The sequence below is a fragment of the Esox lucius genome, chromosome 5 (assembly GCF_011004845.1).
Source record: "Esox lucius isolate fEsoLuc1 chromosome 5, fEsoLuc1.pri, whole genome shotgun sequence".
NCBI lineage: Eukaryota > Metazoa > Chordata > Actinopteri > Esociformes > Esocidae > Esox > Esox lucius.
Window position 1 is genome coordinate 32,937,935 of NC_047573.1, and position 26,862 is coordinate 32,964,796.

The window sequence follows — 26,862 nt, forward strand, 5'->3', positions numbered from 1 at the left end:
TATGTTTACAAATAGTAACATGTTAATTAACTTCCGCCAAAATCCAAAAAGTGACCAATGCCAACGCGGGAAGAATTTTCCGATATCCGCTTAACCTCGCATTTGATTACCGTTCTGCTAGCAGAAGGATATTATGCCTGCAGTCCTAAATTCAGATTTATTTTTCAAAATAAAAGCCATAATTGAACTGAATTGCAATCTGCTTAATAAAAAAAAAGCGAATTGTATTCGAGTTATATGTTTTTTTTAAGCAAAATGATTAGAAACAAATATATGTACATTCAAATAATTAAGAAGAATATTGGAACAGACATTAAACAGACAATGAACAGACAGGATTGTAACCTATTGCCGTATAACTGGAGCCAATGGAGTAGGGGGCTAAGAAAGTGTTGCTGGCTGTACCCTGTATTTTCCACACATGCATTGACACTAGTGATGGCCATTCGAGGCTTCATTACCGTTCTTCTAGCAGTAGGATATTATGCTAACAGTGCTAACTCAGATGTTCTTTTTCAAAATAAAATCCATCATTGAAATATATAAGGTAATATAGTTAACAATCTAGTCTGTACATGTTATGTTTAATGTCCGTTTCAATGTTATTATTGTCTGTTCTTTTTCACAGAATAGACTGTTGACTATATTGCCATATACATTTCAATGATGGCTTTTATTGTGATAAAGAAAATCTGAGTGCTGCCAGCCTAATATCCTGCTGCTAAATTAACACTAATGGAGCCTCGAATGGCCATCACTAATTGATACTCTTTATGGATTCTTTATACCCTACTGAGTAATTCTCGAATGCCATGTTCCACGGCAAAACAATTTGCGTGGGCCAAATTCAGGTATAGAGTCTTGCACTGGAGCTAGTGGAGTGGGTGGCTAAGAAAGAGCTACTGTCTATGCCCTGTATTTTCCCCCATACATTGATACTCTATATGGATTCTTTATACCCTAGTGCAGTGTTTCTCAACCCTGTGCCTGGGCGCCCCCTGCTCTGCATGTTTAAAATGTCTCCCTGCTCTGTCACACCTGATTCAAATGATCAGCTCGTTATCAAACCCTTCATGAGCTACACCAGGTATGTTAGGGCAGGGAGAGATCTAAAACATGCAAGGCAGGGGGGGCATTCAGGAGCAGGGTTGAGAATCACTGCCTTAGTGAGTATTTCTTGAATGCCATGTTCCAGTACACAATGTCTAGGTTTTCTATAAGGCAGTTTGCATAAGCCAAGTTGGGGTATATAATCTTGCACATTTTATGATTTAATATTGTAGTTTAAATTATTTTATTTGAACCTATATAATTATGCTATTATTTGCTATTTGCATTCATTAGAAAACTTGTTAAAATGTCCCTTACGCTATATCCTTAAACTTGACCATCTTTAGAGCAAATTATATAATATGCAATATATTGACATTTGCGCTTTTATTCAGAAGGTTTCCTCATTAGAATACGATTAAGACGTCATCGTTAGTGCTACCGGCAGAATACTAGTTCGCTTTTGAGCAAACGCTTAGCTGGTTGCTTTTGTTGAGGGTTGGATGCTAGCCAGTTCAAGGAAACATATACAATAATTCGTTGAAAACAAAGACGTGATGAGAAGTCGATCATTCATGCGCCTTGTTGAATGATTATTGGAATTAAATTATTAATCCCCCCCTAACTTCAACAATTGAGGCATTATTATCTGCCGAAGGTTAGTGGGCTAACGTTAGCTGATTATACTAGCTTAGCTAGCTCACATAGTTAGCTAGCAAGCCTGCTAATTTTAAAAGATTATTCGAAACACAAAAATAACACAGGAATAGTATGGCAGAAGCCGATAAATTAAACATCGACTCCATCATACAGAGACTTCTGGAAGGTAAGAACGGGTATTTCTTGTTCTTTTGAAATGACAAGTTATCGAGCCACTTGACAAGCTTAGGAAAGCTAACATTAGCTAACATCAACGACACTTATCTTGCTAAATTATTCAGCCAACCTCACAGTACAGCCAGTAGTGGGCATGTAGGTCAGGGGGGGGGGGGTGCAGTTAATTTTGCTGGTTAACTTGCTAGTACAATTGAAGTTGAACCGAGCACTGTGGTTATAATTACTGTACGATTAACTTATTAGGGAACGTTTTATGACTGTGGTGTAGTACTAACAAAAACTGATTAAAATGATCGGTTTTTGATAGTGGCATGGCACTACAGTGCTAGTGTGGATAACTGCAATGCAATGGAGTTTATTATTGTAATGTTAACCTACTTAGTTAACTTGTTAATTCGTTCGTTCGTTAACTTTTTTTCTCCTGCTTTTGTTGGGCTTCTCGCCAGCCACCTCCTTACACGGTGGAACCCATCTTGTACACCGGCGTTGGCGTATCTAACTTGCACTATTGTGGATATGCTATATTAACGTGTAAACAGTTTGCTTATCTTATTCCGTGTAGAGTAGCGTACTGTACACGTTAAGTCTCACTACATGAATCACTGCACGAATGGAACTCGTTATTAATTCCATATATGGAAACATTTATCAAAGAGAACTACATTATACGTATCAGCTGGAGTGTATCTTAGTGTATATTGTTAGGGCATCGTTCGTCCGTAAAACATAATCCTATTCAAATAGACCTAGCAACGTACAGCCAACCTAACCGTTCTGCTGCATTTCAATCTTTACCAATATCATCGTAATGAATGTGCAGTCGGCATTTACTGAAGCTTTCCCCCACCTCAGTTTCGGTAAGCAGCTACGGATGGGGCTAGAGAAATGTAACTGAAAGTATGGACAGAACTGTGAATGCACTCCAAAATCGAATTTACAGCCAGCGTTATGGACATTGCAAATGCATATATTATTACTGCTTTGTCTTTCTGATGGAACCAACAAACTAAAGTTTGGATGTTAAATAAAACAAAACACGTAATGTGTTCTGTTTTCCATGCTCTTTCAAAATCAGCCATAGCCAGTAAAATGTAGACACAAACGTTGAACAGCTTTTGTATTAGAATCTTTCAGAGGTTTTGTAGCAAAAATATGCTAAATATTCAGAAAAATTCTACAGCAAACAACCCAGATCTGGCACCGAATGTTGCTGGAAAAACTAATTCCCACCAATTACATCCACAACCAGTTTCGACCAATCCACATTTCCCTACGTAAAATAATTATGCTGACAATGAAAGAGGAACCAATTATATTTAACCGTGGATGAAAGCTCACTTTGTGGAGACTGTTTCCAGTTTTAATGCATGTTGAAAAAACATGCATGTGGAAAACAAGCTATGACTGATTGAAAAGCCTTATTTTAGACTTCGCCAACTACTTCACATTGATTAAATGATGGTAAAAGCATGCAATAAAAAACGGAGCTGAGCAAGTCTTGACATTTTACTTTTGGATATTCCGAATGCCTTTCAAACACATTAAAAATAACAAAAATGTTGGATTATTACAGGTGACCTGGGCTGCAACTAACTATTTTGATGATCATTTATCTGTAGATTATTATTGCAATTATTCGAAGAACAAAATATATTCTGGGATTAAATGGTTTTTTAAATTTTTAATGGGTATTTTTCATAATCTTCTGGAATTTTCTCTTTATAACAACTTGATAGTAGTAAAAATCTAATGAAAGCTTGTGCATGAAGTGTTTTGCCTGTTTTTTTTCATTTTTTTTTAATAAAGAGGGGGTAGGAATTTGCAGGATGTAGCACACAGCGCCCCATGATTTCACTTTATATTTGTAGCTTTACAAACTCTCCTGACTATTTTGTACGATACATTCACTGAGACACTGAAAGTATCCATTGTTCATTACAGTGAGGGGGTGGATTGTATAGTGTGGTTAGATTTATAACACAGTCCCTCTCCAAAGCTTATGCACACATTAACCACAATAATAACATCAAAATAGATTTTTATATATTAGATTTGTTCTCTACATTAACTTAAGCTCTAACCATTTTTTAATGTGGTCCAACTTATAATATTCTTTACCTTATGTAAAGTATTATTTATATATATACATACTCTCACCTAAAGGATTATTAGGAACACCTGTTCAATTTCTCATTAATGCAATTATCTAATCAACCAATCACATGGCAGTTGCTTCAATGCATTTAGGGGTGTGGTCCTGATCAAGACAATCTCCTGAACTCCAAACTGAGTGTCAGAATGGGAAAGAAAGGTGATTTAAGCAATTTTGAGCGTGGCATGGTTGTTGGTGCCAGATGGGCCGGTCTGAGTATTTCACAATCTGCTCAGTTACTGGGATTTTAACGCACAACCATTTCTAGGGTTTACAAAGAATGGTGTGAAAGGGGAAAAACATCCAGTATGCGGCAGTCCTGTGGGCGAAAATGCTTTGTTGATGCTAGAGGTCAGAGGAGAATGGGCCGACTGGTTCAAGCTGATAGAAGAGCAACTTTGACTGAAATAACCACTCGTTACAACCGAGGTATGCAGCAAAGCATTTGTGAAGCCACAACACGCACAACCTTGAGGCGGATTGGCTACAACAGCAGAAGACCCCACCGGTTACCACTCATCTCCACTACAAATAGGAAAAAGAGGTTACAATTTGCATGAGCTCACCAAAATTGGACAGTTGAAGACTGGAAGAATGTTGCCTGGTCTGATGAGTCTCGATTTCTGTTGAGACATTCAGATGGTAGAGTCAGAATTTGGCGTAAACAGAATGAGAACATGGATCCATCATGCCTTGTTACCACTGTGCAGGCTGGTGGTGGTGGTATAATGGTGTGGGGGATGTTTTCTTGGCACACTTTAGGCCCCTTAGTGCCAATTGGGCATTGTTTAAATGCCACGGCCTACCTGAGCATTGTTTCTGACCATGGCCATCCCTTTATGACCACCGTGTACCCATCCTCCGATGGCTACTTCCAGCAGCATAATGCACCATGTCACAAAGCTGGAATCATTTCAAATTGGTTTCTTGAACATGACAATGAGTTCACTGTACTGAAATGCCCCCCACAGTAACCAGATCTCAACCCAATAGAGCATCTTTGGGATGTGGTGGAACAGGAGCTTTGTGCCCTGGATGTGCATCCCACAAATCTCCATCAACTGCAAGATGCTATCCTATCAATATGAGCCAACATTTCTAAAGAATGCTTTCAGCACCTTGTGGAATCAATGCCACGTAGAATTAAGGCAGTTCTGAAGGCGAAAGGGGGTCAAACACAGTATTAGTATGGTGTTCCTAATAATCCTTTTGGTGAGTGTGTATATATATATATATATATATATATATATTAGTAATTTATATTTTTCCCACAATTTTTCTATGGAAATACTATTTTGAAAGCAAAATACGAAAATCGGGGGTCTTATTGTTCCTGCCTAATCTCTAATGTTGCCAGCATGATGGTAATCTATTTTAGTTATCAAGGTGTGACAGTTAGCTAGCTTGCTTCTTACCTTTGGTTGTCCCTCAGAAAATGTCTACCTTCTTTATATTAATGTGACAGCCAGTTACTGGCAGTTCAACACAAACGTGTGTGCACAGGCACAGCCAGTTATGTTTCTCTGACCTTACTCGCTTGCTTGATACTAGTAATGTCAGATGCAGGTTGTTGTTACTTATTAAAATTTGAGACTGCAACAGATTTTAGCAGCAGTGGGGCTCCGCTGTTCCTCCCAAAGAGGGAAACACTGATAAACAATTTTATGAAGTGCATGTAGCATAGGTAGTCTGCCATTTTAGTTGTGCTACTGAAAACTTTAATACACTACTCAACAATGTTTTCAAGATGATAGTTTATTTTGTTTAAATTTTTTTTGCTTCATCCCTTAGCTAGAATGCGCTGATTAACTAAAGAAACTCTGCTTGTGCACAAGTAGCCCACCAGTATTTGTGGTGCTATGTTGACCGTTAGGTTAATGTATTCGAACATAGAAAATCCATCGTGTGTGTGTTAACATTTTCTTAAATTACACACCGTGGTGTCAAAATAATATACTTAAGCAGTTTGTTTTTCTGTCTCCTGCTTAGACAGATGCCTGTGAGGATATGGGAACCCTCACTGGTATCGTATTAACCTGCATTGCTTCCTTAACCTGTAGGTTGGCAGCGCGTTGTATAATGTTTAAGATTTGATAGCAACCATTTGATACAGCACGACAACCTGGATGTGATTGGTCGACAGTCAGCAGTGGGATCCATCATTGGAAAATGGAACATGTTTGGAACTACCAACACTATATATCTGGCCTTCTGGTCACGAAGGCCTTGGTCAATGCGGGTAGATTTTACGTTTGGCGAGTGAGTCTCAGAAGGCTATCCACCACACTGCTGGGTAAATGTTTGTACCCAGTGTTTCCCTCTTGTTGTAATCACAGCAGCGGAGAGCGTGCTGCTAGGGTGTGAAGCACCGCAACAGAAAAACAGAATATATTTGACATACGATTTTATTTTATAGTTTACCATCGTCTGAATTACCACCCAAGGTAAGAGGATAGCAAGCTTACTGTCACAACTTACAAAATGTATTATTTAAATTGTAATTTTAGTAAGGTAAATAATATATTGCGTTAAGAATATATGGAGCACCTTTTGAAATTGTTAGTGCTTGAGGAACTTAATGTAGAGAATCCTTTCTAAAATAAATATCTTTCTAACAAAAAAAATGACATTCTTGCCATTGAGCCTCATTGTCCATACATTGCATAGGATGTTTATTGTTGTAGTACAATGTAAGATGAGATGTACGCCCCACTTGTTAAATAAAACAGTCAGGAAACTTCAGCGACTGGCAGAGCTTTTTCAAATAACTCCGGTACTGCTTATCACCTGTCTAATGACATCCGTACGTTGAAGTTGGTGGGTGCATCATGCTATGGCGAAGCTTCTTAGCAGCTGGAATAATGGCACTTTTCCACTGCATTGTACTGTCTCGACTCGGCTCTACATGCTTCGCCTTTTTTGCTTTTCCACTGGCCAAAATGTAGGAAAGTACCTGGTACCAGATACTTGAAAAAAAAATTTTGTAACTGCCCCGTTGAGGTTCCAAGCAAGCAGAGGTGATACCAAAAGATGATGTGAAAACATGAAATAATTCTGATTGGACAAGAGTGACTCAAAGTGTACTGCCAAGCACAAGCTGTTCTGCTGTTAGCCGTCCAGTGTCGGCGAATGGTTTTACGAGACAAGAACGGCGTGTCTTTGCGGGTCTGTTCCAGGAGTCCTTGCATTGAAATGGGTTAATGTCAGTGCCAGTGCATAGGACCAGGCTCATAAATGTATTTTCCCAAAACTCCTCGGGTTGGACCTATGCACTGGCGATGAAATCAACTCGTTAGAGTTGTTACCCCGTGAAAGATCCACTAAAGACACACTGTTTTTGTTGCCTACAAAATGACCTTGTCTTTTTCCTCCTCTGGGTCTTTCTATAGGCTAACTGGCATACATTACACTGATCTAAGTAGTAATGTCAAGCCAAACAGAAGCAGCCTACCAAGCTTTCTAACAATTTTTGCAGTCTGCATTGTGTTAAGACTGAAGTTGCTGCGCATGCGTGCTTCCTCGCTACTACTGGTATAAATGCTGCCTTGTGTATAATAGGCTACTCTTGAGTCAGTCGGTGTGGTATTATAGTAGGCAAGTGTGACCAAGTTATCCAGGTTTAGTTTATTTTTGATTTGTCCCCATTTGTTCAAAGCGTGTAAATTTAAGAGAATTTATGGAGTTCATTCAATACATCTTTCTGTCCACTGCAGGGTTTATGTTAGTTGGCAAATGCTGGCTTTTCACCTGTATCAATTGTATGATATCTATATTGTTGTTCCCTTGTGTGTCTCACGTTGGAGGTGGCGTCACGGCAGTATTCATGTGATGTCACTATGGGCGGGTACAGGGTACCAACTGCAGTGGAAAACGAACTGAGGGGCGTGTATCGCGGAGTCGATCTGGTACTATGCGGTGTTAAAGCTCCCAAAGTGAGTAGAGTAGAGTAGAGTCGAGCCAGTACCATTCAGTGGAAAAGCGCCATAAGAGCCTGGTCAAGATGAATGGAGCAAAGCCTCATCAGAGCACACAGGACATCAGACTGGGGCGAAGATTAATCTTTCAGCATGACTCTAACCCGAAGTCTGGAGTCTAGACAAGGCTGCAGTGGCTTCGGAATAAGTCTGTTAATATCCTTGAGTGGCCCAGCCAAAGCCCAAATTTAAACCATTTTGAACATCTCGGAGTCTTAAATATGGCTGTGCAGCAATTTTCCCCATCCAGTCAGACAGCTTTAGAGGAGGTTCTGCAAGGAAGAAAGGGATAAACCGACCAAATCCAGGTGTGCACAGCTGATGCATAGCCAAGAAGACTGCTGTGGTTGCTGCCAAAAGCGCTACAAAATGTTGAATAAATGTCTCCATAGTTAGGTACATTAAAGTTTAAAATGTTTAATGTTCAGTATATAGTTTTTGCTTCGTCATTATGGGGTATTGTGTTTAGGTTGATGGCAAATAATGTTTAATCAGTTAGAAATGGGGTCTATAATGCACTAAAATGTGGAAAAAGTAAGGCTCTAAAATTGCTTTTATAATTTTTGGATTTCGTTTATATCATCACACCTCCATATAAACACCCTAGTTAGGAGTGGTGCATGGGTCAGCTCTTTGAAATGTTTTTACCCACTCAGGCCTGTAATTCCAAATAAACCACCTGCACCTGCCAGACTATATGGTTAAGTTAGTCTATGCTCTAAGTTTAATTCTAAAGCCTGCACCCGTCTCTAAAGCTGCAAATGTAGAAATTGTTGCTGTAACCTACAGTTTTTGTAGTGTTGTTTAGAACAAGATCTTCACACTGTTCGATTGACGGAGGTGCGGGCTGTCAGCTGAAATGGGTCTTAATTTGAGGCATACTGTGGCCTAGTTCTAATAGATTATTGCCATATAAATGTTAGGCCTGGCAATATCATTCATCTCTTGAGACATTTTGTTTTCTTAAATTCTGTGATTGTCAAGATTCTGTCTGTAATCTCAGTCTAAGACCGTGAAAGGGGTCTCAATAAAACTATTTTGCAACTGAGTGAAAACATTGCTTACCATCTGATAAAAACAACTGAAAATGGAAAACAGCCCAGCAGTCTGTTTACTCGCCACATGTGACATGTTGTTGTTCACTTTGTCCTCGTCCCATTTCTCCTATCCAGTGAAGGGCTCCCGACCTGGCAAAAATGTGCAGCTGACCGAGAATGAGATTCGGGGCCTCTGCCTCAAGTCCCGGGAAATCTTCCTCAGTCAGCCAATCCTGCTGGAGCTCGAGGCACCACTTAAGATTTGTGGTGAGGTTAAATTGTCGCTTCTTTATTAATTGTACAAAGGTAAAGATATTTATCTCAAAGCATCAACATGAAATGTGAAGATAGGACATGTCTCAGTATTTGGAGAGCTATGGAAAAAAGACATGCACTTCAAACGAGTAATTGCCATTTGAGATTTCCTATTAGAATAATATATTTTTGGGGATATCCAGATGGTAGAAATTCTTTTTTTTTTATTGATTGTCTTTTGTACCCCAGTCCTCATTTATCAAGTCTCATTCCACTGTAGTGTAAATATTTCATTGATTAGCAACCTGACCTTGCTTACTACAAATAACCTCTGTGGTGTTGTTTGAAAGAGTGATGTGGGCCACCATTTGTGTTTATTTCAGTCTTCTGTTTGCAACGCAAACATCAACACAGGAAGAACTAAAATATATGCACATTTTACTGTCAGCGTCTTTTGACCTTGTGGACCACTGTCCACTTTGGCCCCTCCCACAGGCGATGTCCACGGCCAGTACTACGACCTGCTGAGGCTCTTTGAGTATGGAGGCTTCCCCCCAGAGAGCAACTACCTGTTCCTGGGGGACTATGTGGACCGGGGGAAGCAGTCGCTGGAGACCATCTGCCTGCTGCTGGCCTACAAGGTCAAGTACCCGGAGAACTTCTTCCTGCTGCGGGGCAACCACGAGTGTGCCTCCATCAACAGAATATACGGCTTCTACGATGAGTGTGAGTAGCCCAGCCTTGTAAAGAGACATGGCATGAACAGAAAGGCGAAACCAAGATAGTCCATCCACATCCGGGCGTGAGCTGGGACTTTATTGGCATGCACATTTTAAATGCATATACAGTTTTTGAGTGCGATTCTGAGCAGCGTTCTGAGTTTCCATGCTTTGGCATCTGGTGTCGCCACATGGATGGAAAATGGCTACATTTCAATTGATTGCTTTAACATTCTAAACGTATGCATCAAATGCCCTAACTAATTCAACAGGAGTCACTCAACATGGGGAGAAACAAAACATTTTAGGCACTGTGTTTAGGTCAAACACAGTTACCGTCTAACTCACTGATTGCAGTGCATGTAATATGCAAAGCGTAAAATAAGCGTTCAACAAACTGCATAAGTGTTTACCAATAATGAGCAAAGCTGGTTCATTAGTACAGATTGTTCAGGGTTGTGCTTTGAATGTTGGAGAATGGTAACTCTGGCTGCATTTACACAGGCAGTCCAATTTGCATCTTTTCCTCACTTGTTTTGTATTGTTGAATACACATCTTTTTACACCCGATCTAATTGGACCGCTTGTCTACATACAGCTGTATTCATGTTTTTATATGAAACAGAATACTTTTTTGTCCTGTAGAATCAGGCAACGTGTCAGCAACTATTCATTTGGGTTGCCATTTCAACTGTTCATCTTGCTCAATTCAACCAAAGATTCATTAAGACCTTGCATTCTTTAGGTAAGAGGCGGTACAACATCAAACTTTGGAAGACCTTTACCGACTGCTTCAACTGCCTGCCGGTGGCAGCCATCGTTGACGAGAAGATCTTCTGTTGCCATGGAGGTATGAAGTTAATTTATATCCAACGGCTCCCCTATGATTATTACCGGTTTAATTTCAAACACCCTTTTGTCCTTGGCTTATTGTGCATCAGAAGCTCCGATTGCAGCTGTAGGACGTTTACTGCTGTGGCAATAGTGAGGTAAAAATTAGAGGGGGGAGGATTGAGATGGCTAAATTACAGGAATATTTGTTTTAATAAGACCCAGACATCTACATATTAACCAGTCCAATCAAAAACCATTGATCGGTTATAAACAATGTAATTGTTCAGAGAACATCTGTAACAGAATCGAGTTCACTTACGGGTGGGTGGAGAGGGTCAACAAGCCAACTGGAAGCTGAGGGTGGTTAAAGGCTGTGATTGTGCTGTATGATTGCACTGAGATTCGATGTTTAGACCACATGGAAGAGCCCATCTGATTGCCCTCCAACACCACCTCCCTGTTTATACTTATCTCTTCATGCTGAAGTACTCAATCTCAGCATAATAAATTGGCTGATTCCTGAGGACCATGTGATCGACCAGGCATTCAGCCAACAAGGAAGTCCCACCCGTTTGCCTACATTCAATTGGCTGATGCCACTCCTTTTCCCTCAGTTAAGCGCTCTGACCAGTCTGACTTAACCATTTAACCCCCCCCCCAGGACTGTCCCCTGACCTCCAGTCTATGGAGCAAGTGAGGCGGGTGATGCGGCCCACGGATGTGCCTGACCAGGGCTTGCTGTGTGATCTGCTGTGGGCAGACCCGGACAAAGATGTGCTGGGGTGGGGGGAGAATGACCGCGGCGTCTCCTTCACCTTCGGTGCTGATGTGGTCACCAAGTTCCTTCACAAGCATGACATGGACCTCATCTGCAGGGCCCATCAGGTCAGTGAATAATGAGGGTTGAACGGGATGTTTTTTGGCTTTGGGGAACAGAAAGAATTGCAGCTGTCTAGACAAGTGCAATTCTATGATTGTCCTAGTCAATCTGGCCTGGTTGTTGTGATGAGATGGTCGTTTTCACGTAGACCATCGTCATTTCACTGTTTAATTCAAAGGCATTAGTAGGGGGAGAGCAGTAACCAGATGAGAAGTTGTGTGCATATAGACAGTCCAACAATTCAAGTGATTTATAAACTTAAATGTTATTACCCCTTAATAAAGCAAGATGTTTGATGCTTTAAAGGGTTAGTTTGACCTAGGTTCATATTTGTGAAATTCTGCTTACCCTGAGTTGTTCTTGAAGGCCCATGGGGTCATTTTTTGCAACAAGCTTCCATTATTCACCCTTGTCCCTGCCTGGAATTAGCATTGTTAGTGATGTCTGGATTCATGAATTGAAACTTTCCCACAAAAGCTGCAAAAATCAGTAATCGGTTGTGGCAGCATTGATTTTTATATATTTTTTTTTGGACAGCATACTAACGAAACAGCCTGTGGAATTTTGTGACTTCAAACTGGCACTGTGCAAACTGTTTTCTGTAGCAATCACACACAGCTTCTGTTATTCAGCAATGATGTCATTGGTAGCTAGCGAATACTAAGATCTGTTGCATTAAATATTCAGCAAGAAATAAGAGGGGTATTGACAAGATCAGTATAAAACCTATTCCTGACCTGACTCACTACATCTGCTGGGCTTCCCAGATTCAGCATAATAACATTGCTCCTGATGTTTTTGAATTCCAAAAATGCCACCAGAACGACTGTGGTGTAAGTTTGAGAAGTGAAATCCAAGTTCAGTTTAAAAAAACAAAAAGTTCAACTTGCACAACAGTAGCGCACATCAATTAAAGGGCGTAGGCTGGAGACTATTATTTCAGAACCCAAGATGGCAACCGACAGTTGACACCCTCCCAACTGCATTAATATCAGCCCACAAAACACTCACGGCTGAGCAAAAAACAGGCTTTGTGCTCTGACATATTCATAGATGAGTTGAGGCGGGGAGCAGTAGAAGGAACAGTGTTCACCCAAACTGGTTGGCTAATCAACACTTAAAGCCTCACTGGGATTTTAGGGCAACAAGTCAGTAGGTTACTGCTATATTATACAGGGTGAAGAGGCTCTGCTGCCCGATCATTTTCAGAGGATTCTTCATTGGACAGAAGCTGTAGCTCTGTATTTATCATTGATCATTTAGGCAGTTTAAAGGGGATTGCCTATCAATGTGTGGCTCGTAACAATACATTTAATCTTTCCTGTAATTCTGCACTAGCTTTGACCAATGAAGAATGCTTCTAAGAGAAATAATTATTTATTAAAAACAGCTGCATGATGATTCACTATTCATGAAATATTTTCTGTAATTGTTTTGTTAACAATTACAGATGCAATAGTGGGTTACAACCCAGCCCTGCCCTAAAGTTAATGTAGGTGCTTTTTGATTACTAGAAGTTCTATATGGGTGAAAAGGGAATATGCTTTGGATTTTCTTTTTACTGTTTTACATAGCACAATGAGGAAGGATAGTTACCTCAGTTCCCTAGATCACAAAAGTGTCAAACCTGTTTCAAACGATGATGGAGTTTGTTAGGGAACTCCATAGTAACATTTTTTGTAGTTCTTTATGCTTCATGCCTTCTGGTCACAGTCTGGCTTGGTTCCTCAGGTGGTTGAGGACGGATACGAGTTCTTTGCCAAGAGGCAGCTGGTTACGCTGTTCTCTGCCCCCAACTACTGTGGCGAGTTTGACAACGCGGGAGCCATGATGAGTGTTGATGAGACCCTCATGTGCTCCTTCCAGGTAAAGAGATTTGGAATTTCCTCTAATAATTAACTTAAATGATATGTAAACACAATGTATTATGTTTTGATTTTGTTTATTCTTCTCAATTGCTCTCAGATCCTCAAGCCTGCAGACAAGAAGCTGTTCTACGGTGGTGGTGGCGGCATGGGGTCGGGACGCCCAGTCACTCCCCCCAGGAAAGCCAAGAAATGACACCCTCCTCACAACCCCCACCCCTTCAGCCTCCACCTGCGCCCCCGCCTGCCCTGTCTACCTCTCTTTCCCCTCTCTTCACCAAACAGCCAGAAATCGAAACCAGTACCCAGGGTTTTTTTTCCTTTTTTTAAAAAAAATATCGTAATTCCTTAAGAAAAACATTGAACTGTCTACGAGTGGTTGCGCGAGAGAATGAAACATGCAATGCGTGTGCTTCTGTCTGCGAGCATTAAAAAGTATGTGTGGGAGAGTGAAATTGTGTGTGTTCATTATGTGCGAACATGTGAGAGATTTGTACTATCCTCTTCTCTTACCACTTTGCCCCATTTCAAAGAATGAAACTGTAGTATTGGTCTGTACAGTAATTGTGACTGGTAAATATACCGGGTTCAGGAGACCATGGAGACAGCTGACCTGATGAATTTAACAGCAAACTCCCAAAAACAGATGGCATGCGCATGTGTTTGTGCAAAGGGGGGGAATTTGTTTGTTTTTCCCAGTCCCCTGTACTGTAAAATGTCAAACACAGATGTCTGTGGTTTTGGGTGTACACCATGTGACTTCTCCCGTTTTAAGACGTTCTAACGTCCTCGAGCAAGAGAAGCTTAGCGAGTCAGTTGTCTCAACGGAAATCGCCCTCCACATGCACCCACTCACCCTTTTCAGATTCATACAAGCTAGAACTGTAAAAAAGACCACACAATTTAGGTTTGTACAGATTTGATTACTTGAAAGAGATTTTTTGTGAATTCGTTTTGTAGTCTTTCATCAAGTTGACCAATAAAGCGAGAATCTGAATTAAGTTCTACCATTGCTTCTTCATTATCTTTGCTAACCAGACCAATTTGTTGAAGATGGTTGATTTGTGGATTGAAAAGGAACACCTGCTTCCTTTTCCATTTCACTTCCTGCCTCTAGAACTTGATGACAAATTTGTTTAAATCCCTATTCATAAGCATTTTTTCCTAATCTGTAGACAAACTAAATTACGGTTTATCTGTTGAGGCAAGCAAATAGACCTTTGCAAAAAATGTAGTGGACAGGCTTTTAAAAGTACCATTACAACTTCAGTTCAGACCGAAAATGCCACGTTTTAGTTTAACCATTTATTAGAAACATGCCCAATAATTTATCCAGGTGTTGGCGGTTTCTGCTGCTCTGGGGTAACTCCCTGCCATCACATGATCATGTATACGCACAATATTATTATGAATAGCAATCCCCATAGGTAATGAGCAAGGTATGCCATATTCCCCCATGAAAATTAACACAGAACCAAACCGGTGGAGGCAGGGATGGTGGTGGGTGGGTGACCGGTGGAGGCAGGGATGGTGGTGGGTGGGTGGGTGACCGGTGGAGGCAGGGGTGGTGGTGGGTGGGCGACCGGTGGAGGCAGGGATGGTGGTGGGTGGGTGGGTGGGTGACCGGTGGAGGCAGGGATGGTGGTGGGTGGGTGACCGGTTGAGGCAGGGATGGTGGTGGGTTCCCACCCGTATGCTATTAAGACACGTATGCTACACACATCAGACTGAGTAACCTGACGATTAAATAGTCGCTATGAAATCTGATATTGTGAGAGGAACAATCCCAGGCGTCAGCAGACCAGTGACCACTCGGGTTTCCCGTCTGAACTGGCTATGCTAATTAACAATACCAAAAGCCCATTAGTGTTAAAGGTTAAGATCATTGAATGCATGTTTTGGCTGCATCTGAGGCCGTTAGATTTTAATCTAAGGGGAAGTTGTATTTCTTTACTTAGTACATTTTCTTCTGTTTGTCCCATGTTTATTTTAAATTATTTTGTATGTAAAGAAGGTAATCCATTAAGGTGAATCAACCTTGTATGGCCTTAGTTGTGTAAAAAAAAAAATATAACACTCTATGTTGTTTATCATCACAATTATTTGGTCTCTGACCTCTTTTTTTTAGATATTCACCATGAAATTACAACCATGGTTATGTATTTTCTGATTTTGCATTGAAATACCAGCCAATAGGTTAGTCTCACCTGCCAACACACTGTGTTATCTGTCTGCTGACCACAGGCTGGTGCCCTTGAGTTGTCACATTGAAGTAGGCTGAGGTAGAATGTGTTTTTACGGGAGGAGTCATTTGACTTTAGTTTTTGGTCATTGGATAGAATTATATACAAATTACAATTAAAACAATATATTAAACTCTGCAATGTACTGTATACAAAAATTGAAACACCACAACAGACCGTGAGGTCTGTGTGCATTGAACACATGAGAGAAAGTAGGGTTGGGAGTTTGAGATCTGTTGTCAATGTTAGACAGTGAACAACCGTGTTTATTCCATTATATATGACTACAACCCAGGAAGACTATAAAAATATGCGGCCCAAAATATTCAAATTACAGCATTGAAAATCACAACCAAAATGCACAGAGATTTTGTATATGGCAAACTATTCGGAGGAGAGTGTATTAAGAATAGTATTAGCTGAACATCTTTTAGTATGATAAATCTAAAAGTTCCAGGGATAATTTGAAGTGAAATTAAAAGTTTTTTTAATTTAACACTAACCTTTAAAGATGCAGTATGGGTATTTTGCAATTAACATCGCCTTTACCTCCCATTTTGGGCTGGTTTAATATGTTGTTTGTATGTGCACACTCTCTAAGTATAATCGCTATCACATCTTAGTTAGTCGTGAAATTCCATTTTTTAAAGCATGCGGTATTGATGATGTCGGACACAGCTTCGTGCACATGACAGTTAACAAGTTTCATGAACTAATTCTAGTGCAACTTTTCAACCATAAGGCATAGACTGCATCTTTAAGTAAGTTATTATTAAGATTTTATTAAAGATTGAATTGCCTTGTTAGTTTTCCAAGTGATTCCTCCATTTTAGAATATTCTAATTTACCTATGTTTTATTACTCCTGGTGGTGTGATTTTTTAAATCATAATTGTAAAAGAAAACAACCTGTTCATTTGTTTATTTGTTCATTTAGGATGGGAAGTTACACATGTTTAATTTAGTACAGAACAATGTATATGCCATGGCCAATTACAACTTAAGAAGGTCCGTGTAATAGTATTTTTAACGGTTTGCCTGCTTTAACACTGCATCAATCTTTTAACAACAAAGAAACCACAAGGGGCCAGGGTACTTTTTTAATATCAATCTTATGTTTCTTGGCGGAATTCACGCTTAAAACCATGGATCACTCTTTCATGTACTCCCTTCTATATTTAACAGAAATATTCGATTTCTCCTCTTTGGTATCTCACAGTCTCTGTTTTCATTCATTCGTCTTGCTGTCATCAACACTCTTTCTTCAAGACGGCCTGTCTATCAATATGCCTTCTTTTCACAACCCCAATAAGGTGAGGGGTGAAGGAAATAGCACAGGGTGTTATGTTCAGTCCTACAAATTCCACATTTCACCATGCCATGACCACTGCTCTAAGAAAAATAGGATATTTCCATTGAAATGTTTCCCTTTAGTACTTTTCTATTATTGGCCACATCAATTCCTGCAGTGTCATACCCTGACTTGCGCCATTTGCAATTACAGGCACTCATTTGTAGAAATAAGTTCAAGAAAGTAAGCTATGACAGTGCACTTGTCCCTGTTATGGAGAAAGTATGTGGTCTCATCATAGGGCTCAACTCCTTGGGTGTCTGTTGGCTCGTTGGGGTGTGTGTTACCATTCCCACCTCTCAACTATTTGACCCAATGACTAGGATTAGGTTTCCCTCTGCTTGACCCAGTTCAAACTAAAGGGGGCCTACTACGGTATCACAGACTCTTGAACTCTTGAGTTGTAACAATTCTGGGTTACTAAGCATTCTTCCAACACTTCAGGAACTTTGGTGCTACCTTTTTTGAAACCAAATAGCTGAGTTGTATTCATTAGACAGCAAGCTGAACAAAATGGACATAAAGATGGAGTGATGTCCCAATGTATATACTTAAAAACCTTTTTATCTAAAGTGTGCCCTCGTAAACGCAGTCCTGGTGTCAGTGCTCGTCTTGGAAATGTTCGAAATGATGTAACACTGTACGTTTTGTAAAAGATTCATGTGCATACCGATTATCCACGTGATAATGATAATAACACACTGAACTATATGACATATTGAATGTCTGGCAACATTGCATCTAACATAAACATTGATTGACATATGTTCCAAGTCAGTAAAACAGTTTATGTATTTAGAGTACACTAGTGTACTCCAAATGTAATTAATCGTGCGTGCAAAGCAGTGCTCATCACTAGATTTATTATTTCAAACACTGTAGCGCATAAACAATTTACACTATTATCACGAAATGGTATTTTCAAATGTGCCAACGGGCAAAAAAAATAAATCATTACAATTATCTTGATAGCAATTAAACTTTTTTAATGATGATAATTGGAACGAGACCTCAGTACATTAAAAGGGATAAATGGGGCCAAAGACTTGATGGTAAGAATATCCAAATGTCTAGAATTGTCCTTCTATACAGTTTAGGCTATTAACTCCAAACATTGTTATACAATATACAGTGCCTTCAGAAAGTATTCAGATTGTTTGAATCTGTTTTACAATTTTATAAATGAATACAGTTCTTGCTATTCACAATGGTTATATTTATTGGACAGTTAAGCTACAAGATAGTCCATGAAAATTCAAAAAAATTTATTACAAAGAATAAATTATCATTAGTTTACAAACAGTTTTGATTGAACCATTTAAGCAATTCTTTTTACCCAATTTCTGTAAATGCTTCCATGTATGTAAACATGTATATACATGCAATCTCATTCTTAAACGTTAAACTTAAACTATAACTATTTTCTCACATGCTGAAATTGTCATTTGTACTAATTTGGTCTAATTAGCTAAACTGCTACCAAAGTTATTGTATTATGAATGGAAATATCATATGTGTATGCCTGACAAGCTAGCAGAGCTCACGATAGTGTCATAAACGAAGAGGCCTCTTTCGCTACTAACCAAAGGGGCTCGTTTTCCTATCGGCTCCCATGAGTCTTGTGCATGGGATATCCCTAAGTGAGTGGAATGGTGTGAACAACCAAGGACTGCTGAATGCTCCTTATGACAAACAACGGCCGCAGAATGAGGTTGGGAAATGTCACAAAATGGCTTCCGTTGTGTAAAAATATGACTTAGGGTACCAAACTCAAGGGTCTGCATTCTGAAATAAAAAAGCGCCCATAACTGTTGGTGGTACTATGCCCAGCTGCATAATGTCCCTGAGCTATTTATACCCAACTAGTCATTCGGACTCCATATACTCAGCTGCCACTTCTATTCTTACTGTAGCTAATGCTGTAACAAGTACCCTCTTATACCAACGCTATAGCTAGTTTATCTATAGCCTCCACACTTCACTACTAATTAGGGCAGCACTGTCAGTATTGCAAAACCGAAACATACATAGTTATTTACAGTATTTCATTGGTAATACTGAATTTCCACAAATAAGTGTGGCTTGATCACATGGAATTCCATTGACCAAGGAGTTATTCTCTGTGTAGAGGCTGGGGGGTGTTTTGTAATGTTCAATGTTCAACAAGCATTTGATGCCCATTGGTGGCCCATAGAATATTCAGTTACAGATACAGTACCTTGAACAGCCTACTGAATTTATTATTAAATAACAAGGTAATGTTATTTCGAAATGTTAAAATAGGTTTTGTTTTCTTACCTTGAAATTATTGTGGTCTACAAGGAGCAGCGGCAAGGACCACTTAAGTTTAGATAATAAGATTGATGAAAGTTATGCTTCAAGGAGTGATTTAGCTTGTTAAATGTATGTACGCATATATTATAACGTTAACATACAGTTGATGCCCATTTTAATGTAAACAATAGTGGGTTTGTGGCATTGTTAGTTTAGAGGAAGTTCAGCTATTAGGATTAGGATTTAACCAGTTAACTTTGATTGAAAAATAAATGTTCCATTTAGTTGGTCTGGTTTATTTGATATTTCCATAAGAGATGCCTGTTGTGGTCTAGCAGTCAATGCCTACAGAAAATATTTACCAGTGTATGGGATTCGAATCTAATACAAATATTTAAACAAAAAGCCTACCCTACACCAAAAAATGTTGAGATACCAGCTGGGTTGAACCCAAAATCACAGGGCACCTCATTTGTGCTTCAGAGGTCACACGAAATATGTCAATGTTGTCAAACACAAAGGTGTTTGTATATGTACTGATATATATATATATATATATATATATATATATATATATTATACTATTATACTTTTATTGCTCGTTTTTTGAAGCTGCCTCACACTTATATTTTGAGTTACTGGACTGTTACTGGTCGTTCCCACTGCAAGTGTTAACTGCACAAGTCAGCAGTAACTGGCTACGTTCACATTGCATAAGTTAGCTGTTCACACAGCTGCAGCTCTGCGCGGTAGTTATCACTCACATAGTACAGAGACACATATAGGATCAGGAAGGTGGGGGTGGTGTGTTAAAGCTGGACACGGCAATCCTTCGGACAGGGGTGAGGGCGTTGCACGTCAGTGCTGCGCATGGTGTGGGTGTCCCGGGTGCTACACTACTCTAAGTCTTGCACAGGCAGTTTGTAGAGGGTATTGACTGACACTGTGCCAAAAGACAGAAGTTGGAGTGAAGAGATAGAGGGTAGAAACACTATCCTTCTGGGACATGAACTTAAATGTTACCGCGCTAACCTGAGGTAGACACTGACAGGCCGACCCTTTTCACAGCCACCAATTCTCAGAGGTCAGGCAGGCTGTACAACAGCTGACACCACCATGCCTGGCTGAAGAAGGGGGAGATAAATGAAATGGGAGAAGGGGGGGGACAGACATTGGCAGAAGAAAAGGAACATAAAATTTGTCATAAAAATGTCAGGGGACAGAAAAGGAGGCAAAGATTGCAATAGGTGCTTTTATGGCTATAACATTTTTTTGTTGATATATTACAAATGTGCCCAAATGTATAGAAATTCTTGCTGTTTTCTCTAATAATAAAATACTTCCTAATACTAAGTTGATAGAAATAATTCCACATTTGCATTTTCAACTGCAGACAGTTTTCCCCCATTAAGGACCTAGCCTCAACTATTTACCCGCTTTTCAATTCATTTTGCTTTAATTCTTTAATAATGTAGGTTTTCCCTCTGGCAACTTCTGTTCTCAGCTTTCGCCATAGGTGAGGAATGTCATTCAGATCTGGACAATGGGTTCAACATTAGATTATTAAATACTTGTTTTTATAATGTTCAGAACCAACAACTTAACCCCAAAGCTTTATTGCTTATAGCGAGGGTTATTTTCATTAAATTATATGCGGGGTGGGGTAGTTTGGGGTAAACGCTCTACCTAAGATCAATTTACTGACACAAGAAACAAAAGTTTTGTGATATTTTGTATGTTGAATGGTAATGGATTATAAAGTAAAATAAATGGCTACAGTTGACAGATTAATTTGTCTTTAATCAGATGTATTTTTTAGGAAAGGGGAATTTTTTTTAGCTACTGGGGTAAGATGTCCCCAATGGGGTTAGTTGCCCCTCGGGGAATCATATCCCAGTGGAAAATAATGCCTAAGGGCTTTAAAGAATTGGCCCTGTTTTTTACCCCACTTATCTTTTCCTTTCATGCATATCTTACAGTTAATCTACACTCATTATCATTTGAATAAGGCAATGTTTTAAATCCCAGCTGTCTGAGATTCAGAAGAAAACATTTTCAATAGTTTGCTGAGCATGTGATGATACAGAGGAAATATGTGGTTGATTAAGACTAGTGGTAGACAGAGTAGGTGTTGAAAAAAGGAATGCCTAGGTCCTTCCTGCATGAAAACAACCCCAAACACATACAAAGAATCCCAGAATGATTCAAAAAGAAATGCAACTCTGTCCTGGAGTCCCGCTGTATATCACAATATACAGTGTATGAAAAAAGCTGAAAACATCAGTTGGTGTAGCCCACCCATCGAACATTGAAGAATTTGAGCAGATTGCTCCTAAAAAAGCCTCTTATTCCTTTTTAAAACATCAGATGGAATAGTGAGGAAGAAAAATCATTTTATTTTACAATTTTATTCTTTGTCTGATGTTTATTTAATACAACTTTATCAAATTTCAAGTGACTGTGTTGCTCTCATCCTTAACTAACCACCAACATACTGTATCTAGAATTTTATGGGATTGCTTTGTCCCACAGGGGTTGGCCCTAATGTGAAATGTTTATTAATTTATTTGTTTAAAAATATAATTCAGCTCAAATAAAATGTTCCAAAATGAAACATTATGTAATTGTCTCTTAGTCTAATAAATGTATAACAGTTTTTATCTTCAAATGCAATCTCTTTCTGAAAAATAAAAAAAGTTTCCTCCTGAGGCTTTTCTGACTATTGAACCATGACCACAAGTGGTGTCCGAGAGGACCACTTGTTAGGTAATTCATCATGGATGGACGACAAGTTCTGTTCCTGTCTTTAGAAGACACCACATAACAGCCTATAGGTCAAGGAGTGCCTATTTTAATGAACTCAGTTACACAAGTAACTGTAACTGGAAGTGAAGTAAATGTTTGTGTATTGATTATTGTCTTATAGACTTATCTGCAGTTGCACAATATCAAACCTCAGTTTGTGCATTCAGATTTCAGTTTTTAGAATATTGATGTTTATTAACAGCATAAGATCAGGACTGCTACTCCAGTTACCTTACATTAAATAATGGGTTCAGCTTGACCGACTCATGCACTGGCACCCTTGTTAATGGAAGGATAACATAACTACATGATGGAACACTGTTTGGATTTTTGCTTGCTAGTTAAAAAATGCTTATTGACATTATCCCTTGAATATAATCAAATTGATCAGAAATACAGTGTAGACATTGTTACTGTGATTAATGTTGTAAATAGACATTGTTATTGTTGGAAATGGCAGACTTTTATTGGAATACAGTGAATATAAAAAGTCTACACACCCCTGTGAAAATGCCAGATTTTTGCATTACAAGAACCTGGCATTTTAACAGGTATATTTTTATATCCACTGTATCTACATAGCCATAGAGAGGCCCATTATCAGCAATCTTCAGTCCTGTCCAATGGCACGTTACGTTTTCTTATCCAAGTTTAACATTTTAAATGGCTAATTGAAAAGTATTTTTGCAATTCTGTTATCACAGCTGAAAACTGCTGTGCTGATTAAATAAGCAATAAAACTGGCCTTCATTAGACTACTTGAGTATCTTCAACATCAGCGTTTGAGATTCGTTTACAGGCTCAAAATGGCCAGAAACCACTCTTGCTGCCTTTGACAGATGGGCTTTCATCTCCACTGGGATGTCATCTCTCCAATGCCATTTGGGGACACAGACACTGGCTTACTGTTATTCTTCATAGCTGTCCTTGTTCAATGGGAGTGAACTCTGTGGGTGATAATCGTCCCTCTTTCAGGGTGGTTGCGGTTGGTTGATGTGCCTCTGGTTGATGCTTGGCAAAATGGGTAGAGTGACTTTCTGTCTGTGACTTCGAGTGTTACTGGACGCCCCTGTTTCAGCCCCAAGGTTTTACGCTTCTATATTATTGTGCTGGGGGAGTTGAGTCAGTTCTCCTTCTCCTTTGTAAATGCAAAAAATGCTCTGTAGATATTCTGTTTTAACTTAGGAGGACATAAGCCCTTGGACTACACCTCAGGACTACCACGCCCGAAGGACTCGTAGATGTCCCTGTCCTCCAAAAAACATTTGGATGATGTTTTATAGACTCTGGACACAGCACACTTGCATTAATTAATTATTACAGGTAGTTTTCTTAAAATGTTCACCCGGCACAGCCAGAAGCAGACTGGCCACCCCTAAAAGCCTGGTTCCTCTCTAGGTTTTTTCCTAAGTTTCTACTCTTTTACGGAGTTTTTCCTAGCCATTGTGCATCAACACTGTTGTTACTTGGTCTTTGGGAATTCAGAAGGGATATTTTGTAAAAAATCTTTATGAAAACTGCTGATGTAAAATAAATTTGATTGATTGAATAAAATGTATTTACTGGCTGGTTGCATATCTGGAGCATCAGCAATTGTGGATTTGATTAATGTCCAGAAACAAATAACACAATTCTGAAACTTGTCAGTCTATTCTAGTTCTACAAAATGAAGGCTATTCCAGGCGAGAAATTGCCTGCATGAAGAAACAGAAGATCTCAAAAACGCGGTGGACTTTTCCCTTCACAGAACAGCTCAAACTGTCTCTAACCAGAATAGAAAGAGGAGTGGGAGGCCCCGGTGCATAACTGAGCAAGAGGACAAATACATTATAGTGTCTAGTTTGAGAAACAGATGCGTCACAGGTCCAAAACTGGCAGCTTCATTAAATAGTACTCACCAAAAAAACTGTCATCAGTGAAGAGGCGACTCTTATAGGCTGGCCTTCTTGGCAAAGTTGAAAAGAAAAAGCCATCTCATGTGGCCAATTAAAAGAAAAGCTTATGATGGGTCAAAGAACACAGACACTAGACAAAGGAAGATTGTAAAAAAAGTGTTATGGACAGACAGTTTGAGGTGTTCGGATCACAAAGAACATTCATGAGATGCAGACCAAAGGAAAAGATGCTGGAGGAGTACTTGATGCCATCTTGACCATATGGTATGTTGCCCATCAAGTCAATACAATTTGTGGGAGGTGTTTCAGGAAGCATGGAGTAAAATCAATTCAGATTATCTCAGCAAATTGATAAATAGAATGCCAATGATCTGAATGGCTGTAAATGCTGCAAATGGAGGATTCTTTGATGACAAAATTATTTCAATTAAAATCATTATTTCTAACCTTGCCATTGATTGTATATACTATTCATGTTGCTATATTTCCTTTTCAATTTAATTTCATGTATGTTTTAATGGAAAACAAGTACATTTCTAAGTGACCCTAATCTTTTGAACGGTTTGTGTATAATATATTTAAATATAAATCTGTTTCCAAATAATTTGGATAAAATGCAAATAAAAACAGAATGCAAATGATGTGCAAATAATTTATCCCTATGTTTAATTGAAAATAGTACAAAGACAACATATCAAATGAAAAAGACATGCCCATTTTGAATTTGATGCCGGCAACACATTTCAGAAATGTTATTATGATAGGGACATTTTTACCAATTTGTTGCATCACCTCTTCTTTTAACAATACTCTGTAAGTGTTTGGGAACTGAGGAGACCATTTGCTGTAGTTAAGTGAAATGTATTCCCATTCAAGCTTGGTATAGGATTTCAACTGCTCAACAGTTTGGGGTCTCCTTTGTCATAATTTTCATTTCATAATGTGCCAAATGTTTTCAATGGGGGTCAGGCCTGGACTGCAGGCAGGTCAGTTTAACACCTGGACTGTCTTACTACGGAGCCATGCTTCTGTAATATGTGCAGAATGCGGTTTGGCATTGTTTTGCTGAAATAAGCAAGGCCTTTCCTGAAAAAGACATTGTCTGGGTGGCAGCATATGTTGTTACAAAACCTGTATATATTGTTCAGCATTAATGGTGCCTTCACAGATGTGCAAGTCATCCATGCCATGCGCACTAACTCACCCCCATACCATCACGGATGCTGGCTTTAGAATTGTGCGCTGATAAGAAACAGGAAGGTCCCTCTCCTCTTTAGTCTGGGAGATTATTCCCAAAAATAATTTCAATATTTGATTTGTCAGACCGCAGAACAGTTTTCCACTTTGCCTCAGTCCATCTTAAATAAGCTTGGGCCCAGAGAAGGCGGCTGCATTTATGGATCTTGTTTATAAATATTTTCTTCTTTGCATGGTAGAGTTTTAACTTGCATTTGTGGATGCAGCGATGTACTGTGTTCACAGACAATGGCTTTCAGGAGTGTTCCTGAGCCCATGCAGTGATGTCCACTACAGAAACTGGTCTGTTTTTAACACAGTGCCGCCTGAGGGACCGAAGATCACGGCCATCCAATATTGTTTTTCAGCCCTGTCCCTTGCATACAGAGATTTCTATGGATTCTTTGAATCTTTAAATGAAATGATGTACCATAGATGATGAGATCCCCAAACTCTTCGCAATTTTATGTTGAGAAACATAAGGATTCCTCTCTAAACTTCCTGGTTGAGTGAGCAGCGTGATAAGACCCAGAACAGCATTGAATGCGCTTCCAAAGACACTTATATATTCTTATATACTCATTATTCACTGTCCAAAATCAATTACATTCTCAGTAAAACACTGTATTTTTTGGTTGTTTCTCTATATTAGTTGAATCCACACATTTTAAGTCTTTCGGGATACATAACATGCATGTAGGAACATAAAAAGGTCACCACCAAACAACATTGGACTGTAGTTTAGGCCAGTGAAATAAGAATTATGAAATGCTAAAGAATTTTAAATACCTATTTCAGTTCAATTACTGCCCATTTCTGCAGATATCAAGATTTGTATACTGGAGGTGTCCTTTGATTTGGACGCCTTTATTTTTTCGTGTGAAGGATTTTTTATTTATTGAATTAAAATATAAACTAAAACAAAATAATTTTCCTACAATACATTTACATGTAAAGTAATCTGTTTTCCAAAAACTGTTTAATATAGTCTGTGAATTATGGTTTAAAGATGCAAAAAGAATGACACCTTCAATTCTAAAATATCTAAGAAAGTATAAAAGATCAACACCCAGTAACATAATGACATAACATTCATGTGTCAGAGGGCATTTCGATCAACTTAATTACTAAAATGCTGATTCTGTCCTATTTTACTCTTAAGTCAATTTTGATGTCAGTGACTCATATTGATAGGCCATTTACAAAAGTACCATCTTAGATTCGGGCATTTTTTTAATCGCTGCTTTATTCGAAACATTTCGGTCCTTTCTCTTTCAGATACCTTTCACCTGGCTCTTGTTTGTTTCTCATCAGTCAACAGGCATGAACTGAGTCAATGCTTGGTTTCTGCCACAAGAGGCCACTGTGCAGCCACAGTCTGGGTGTCGACGTCATGCAGCTACTTCACCCGCGTCACATCTCCCGACTGAATCCTCGTAAAGGAAGAGGAGTAAAA

General features: G+C 39.2%; 1 protein-coding gene across 2 annotated transcripts; it reads left to right on the forward strand.

Moving 5' to 3' along the window:
• The first annotated feature begins 1,133 nt into the window (after positions 1-1,133).
• Positions 1,134-14,610, forward strand: ppp1cab (protein phosphatase 1, catalytic subunit, alpha isozyme b). Of its 2 annotated transcripts, none has more exons than XM_010894315.2 (7): positions 1,134-1,166; positions 9,186-9,317; positions 9,801-10,031; positions 10,770-10,874; positions 11,520-11,743; positions 13,470-13,604; positions 13,704-14,610. In XM_010894315.2, coding segments are annotated over exons 1-7 (924 nt in total). In that variant the 5' UTR covers positions 1,134-1,165; the 3' UTR covers positions 13,800-14,610. The 2 variants fall into 2 exon arrangements, with proteins under 2 accessions (XP_010892617.1, XP_010892616.1); XM_010894314.3 differs by lacking the exon at positions 1,134-1,166 and adding an exon at positions 1,460-1,876.
• The last annotated feature ends 12,252 nt before the right edge of the window (positions 14,611-26,862 follow it).

What these genes read in the sequence shown, in the direction of transcription:
- ppp1cab (XM_010894314.3), top strand. Translation starts at nt 1,822, where the DNA reads ATGGCAGAAGCCGATAAATTAAACATCGACTCCATCATACAGAGACTT. An exon ending in GGCACCACTTAAGATTTGTG is followed by an intron (nt 9,318 to 9,800) that starts GTGAGGTTAAAT and finishes CCCCTCCCACAG; the next exon opens with GCGATGTCCACGGCCAGTAC. An exon ending in GATCTTCTGTTGCCATGGAG is followed by an intron (nt 10,875 to 11,519) that starts GTATGAAGTTAA and finishes CCCCCCCCCCAG; the next exon opens with GACTGTCCCCTGACCTCCAG.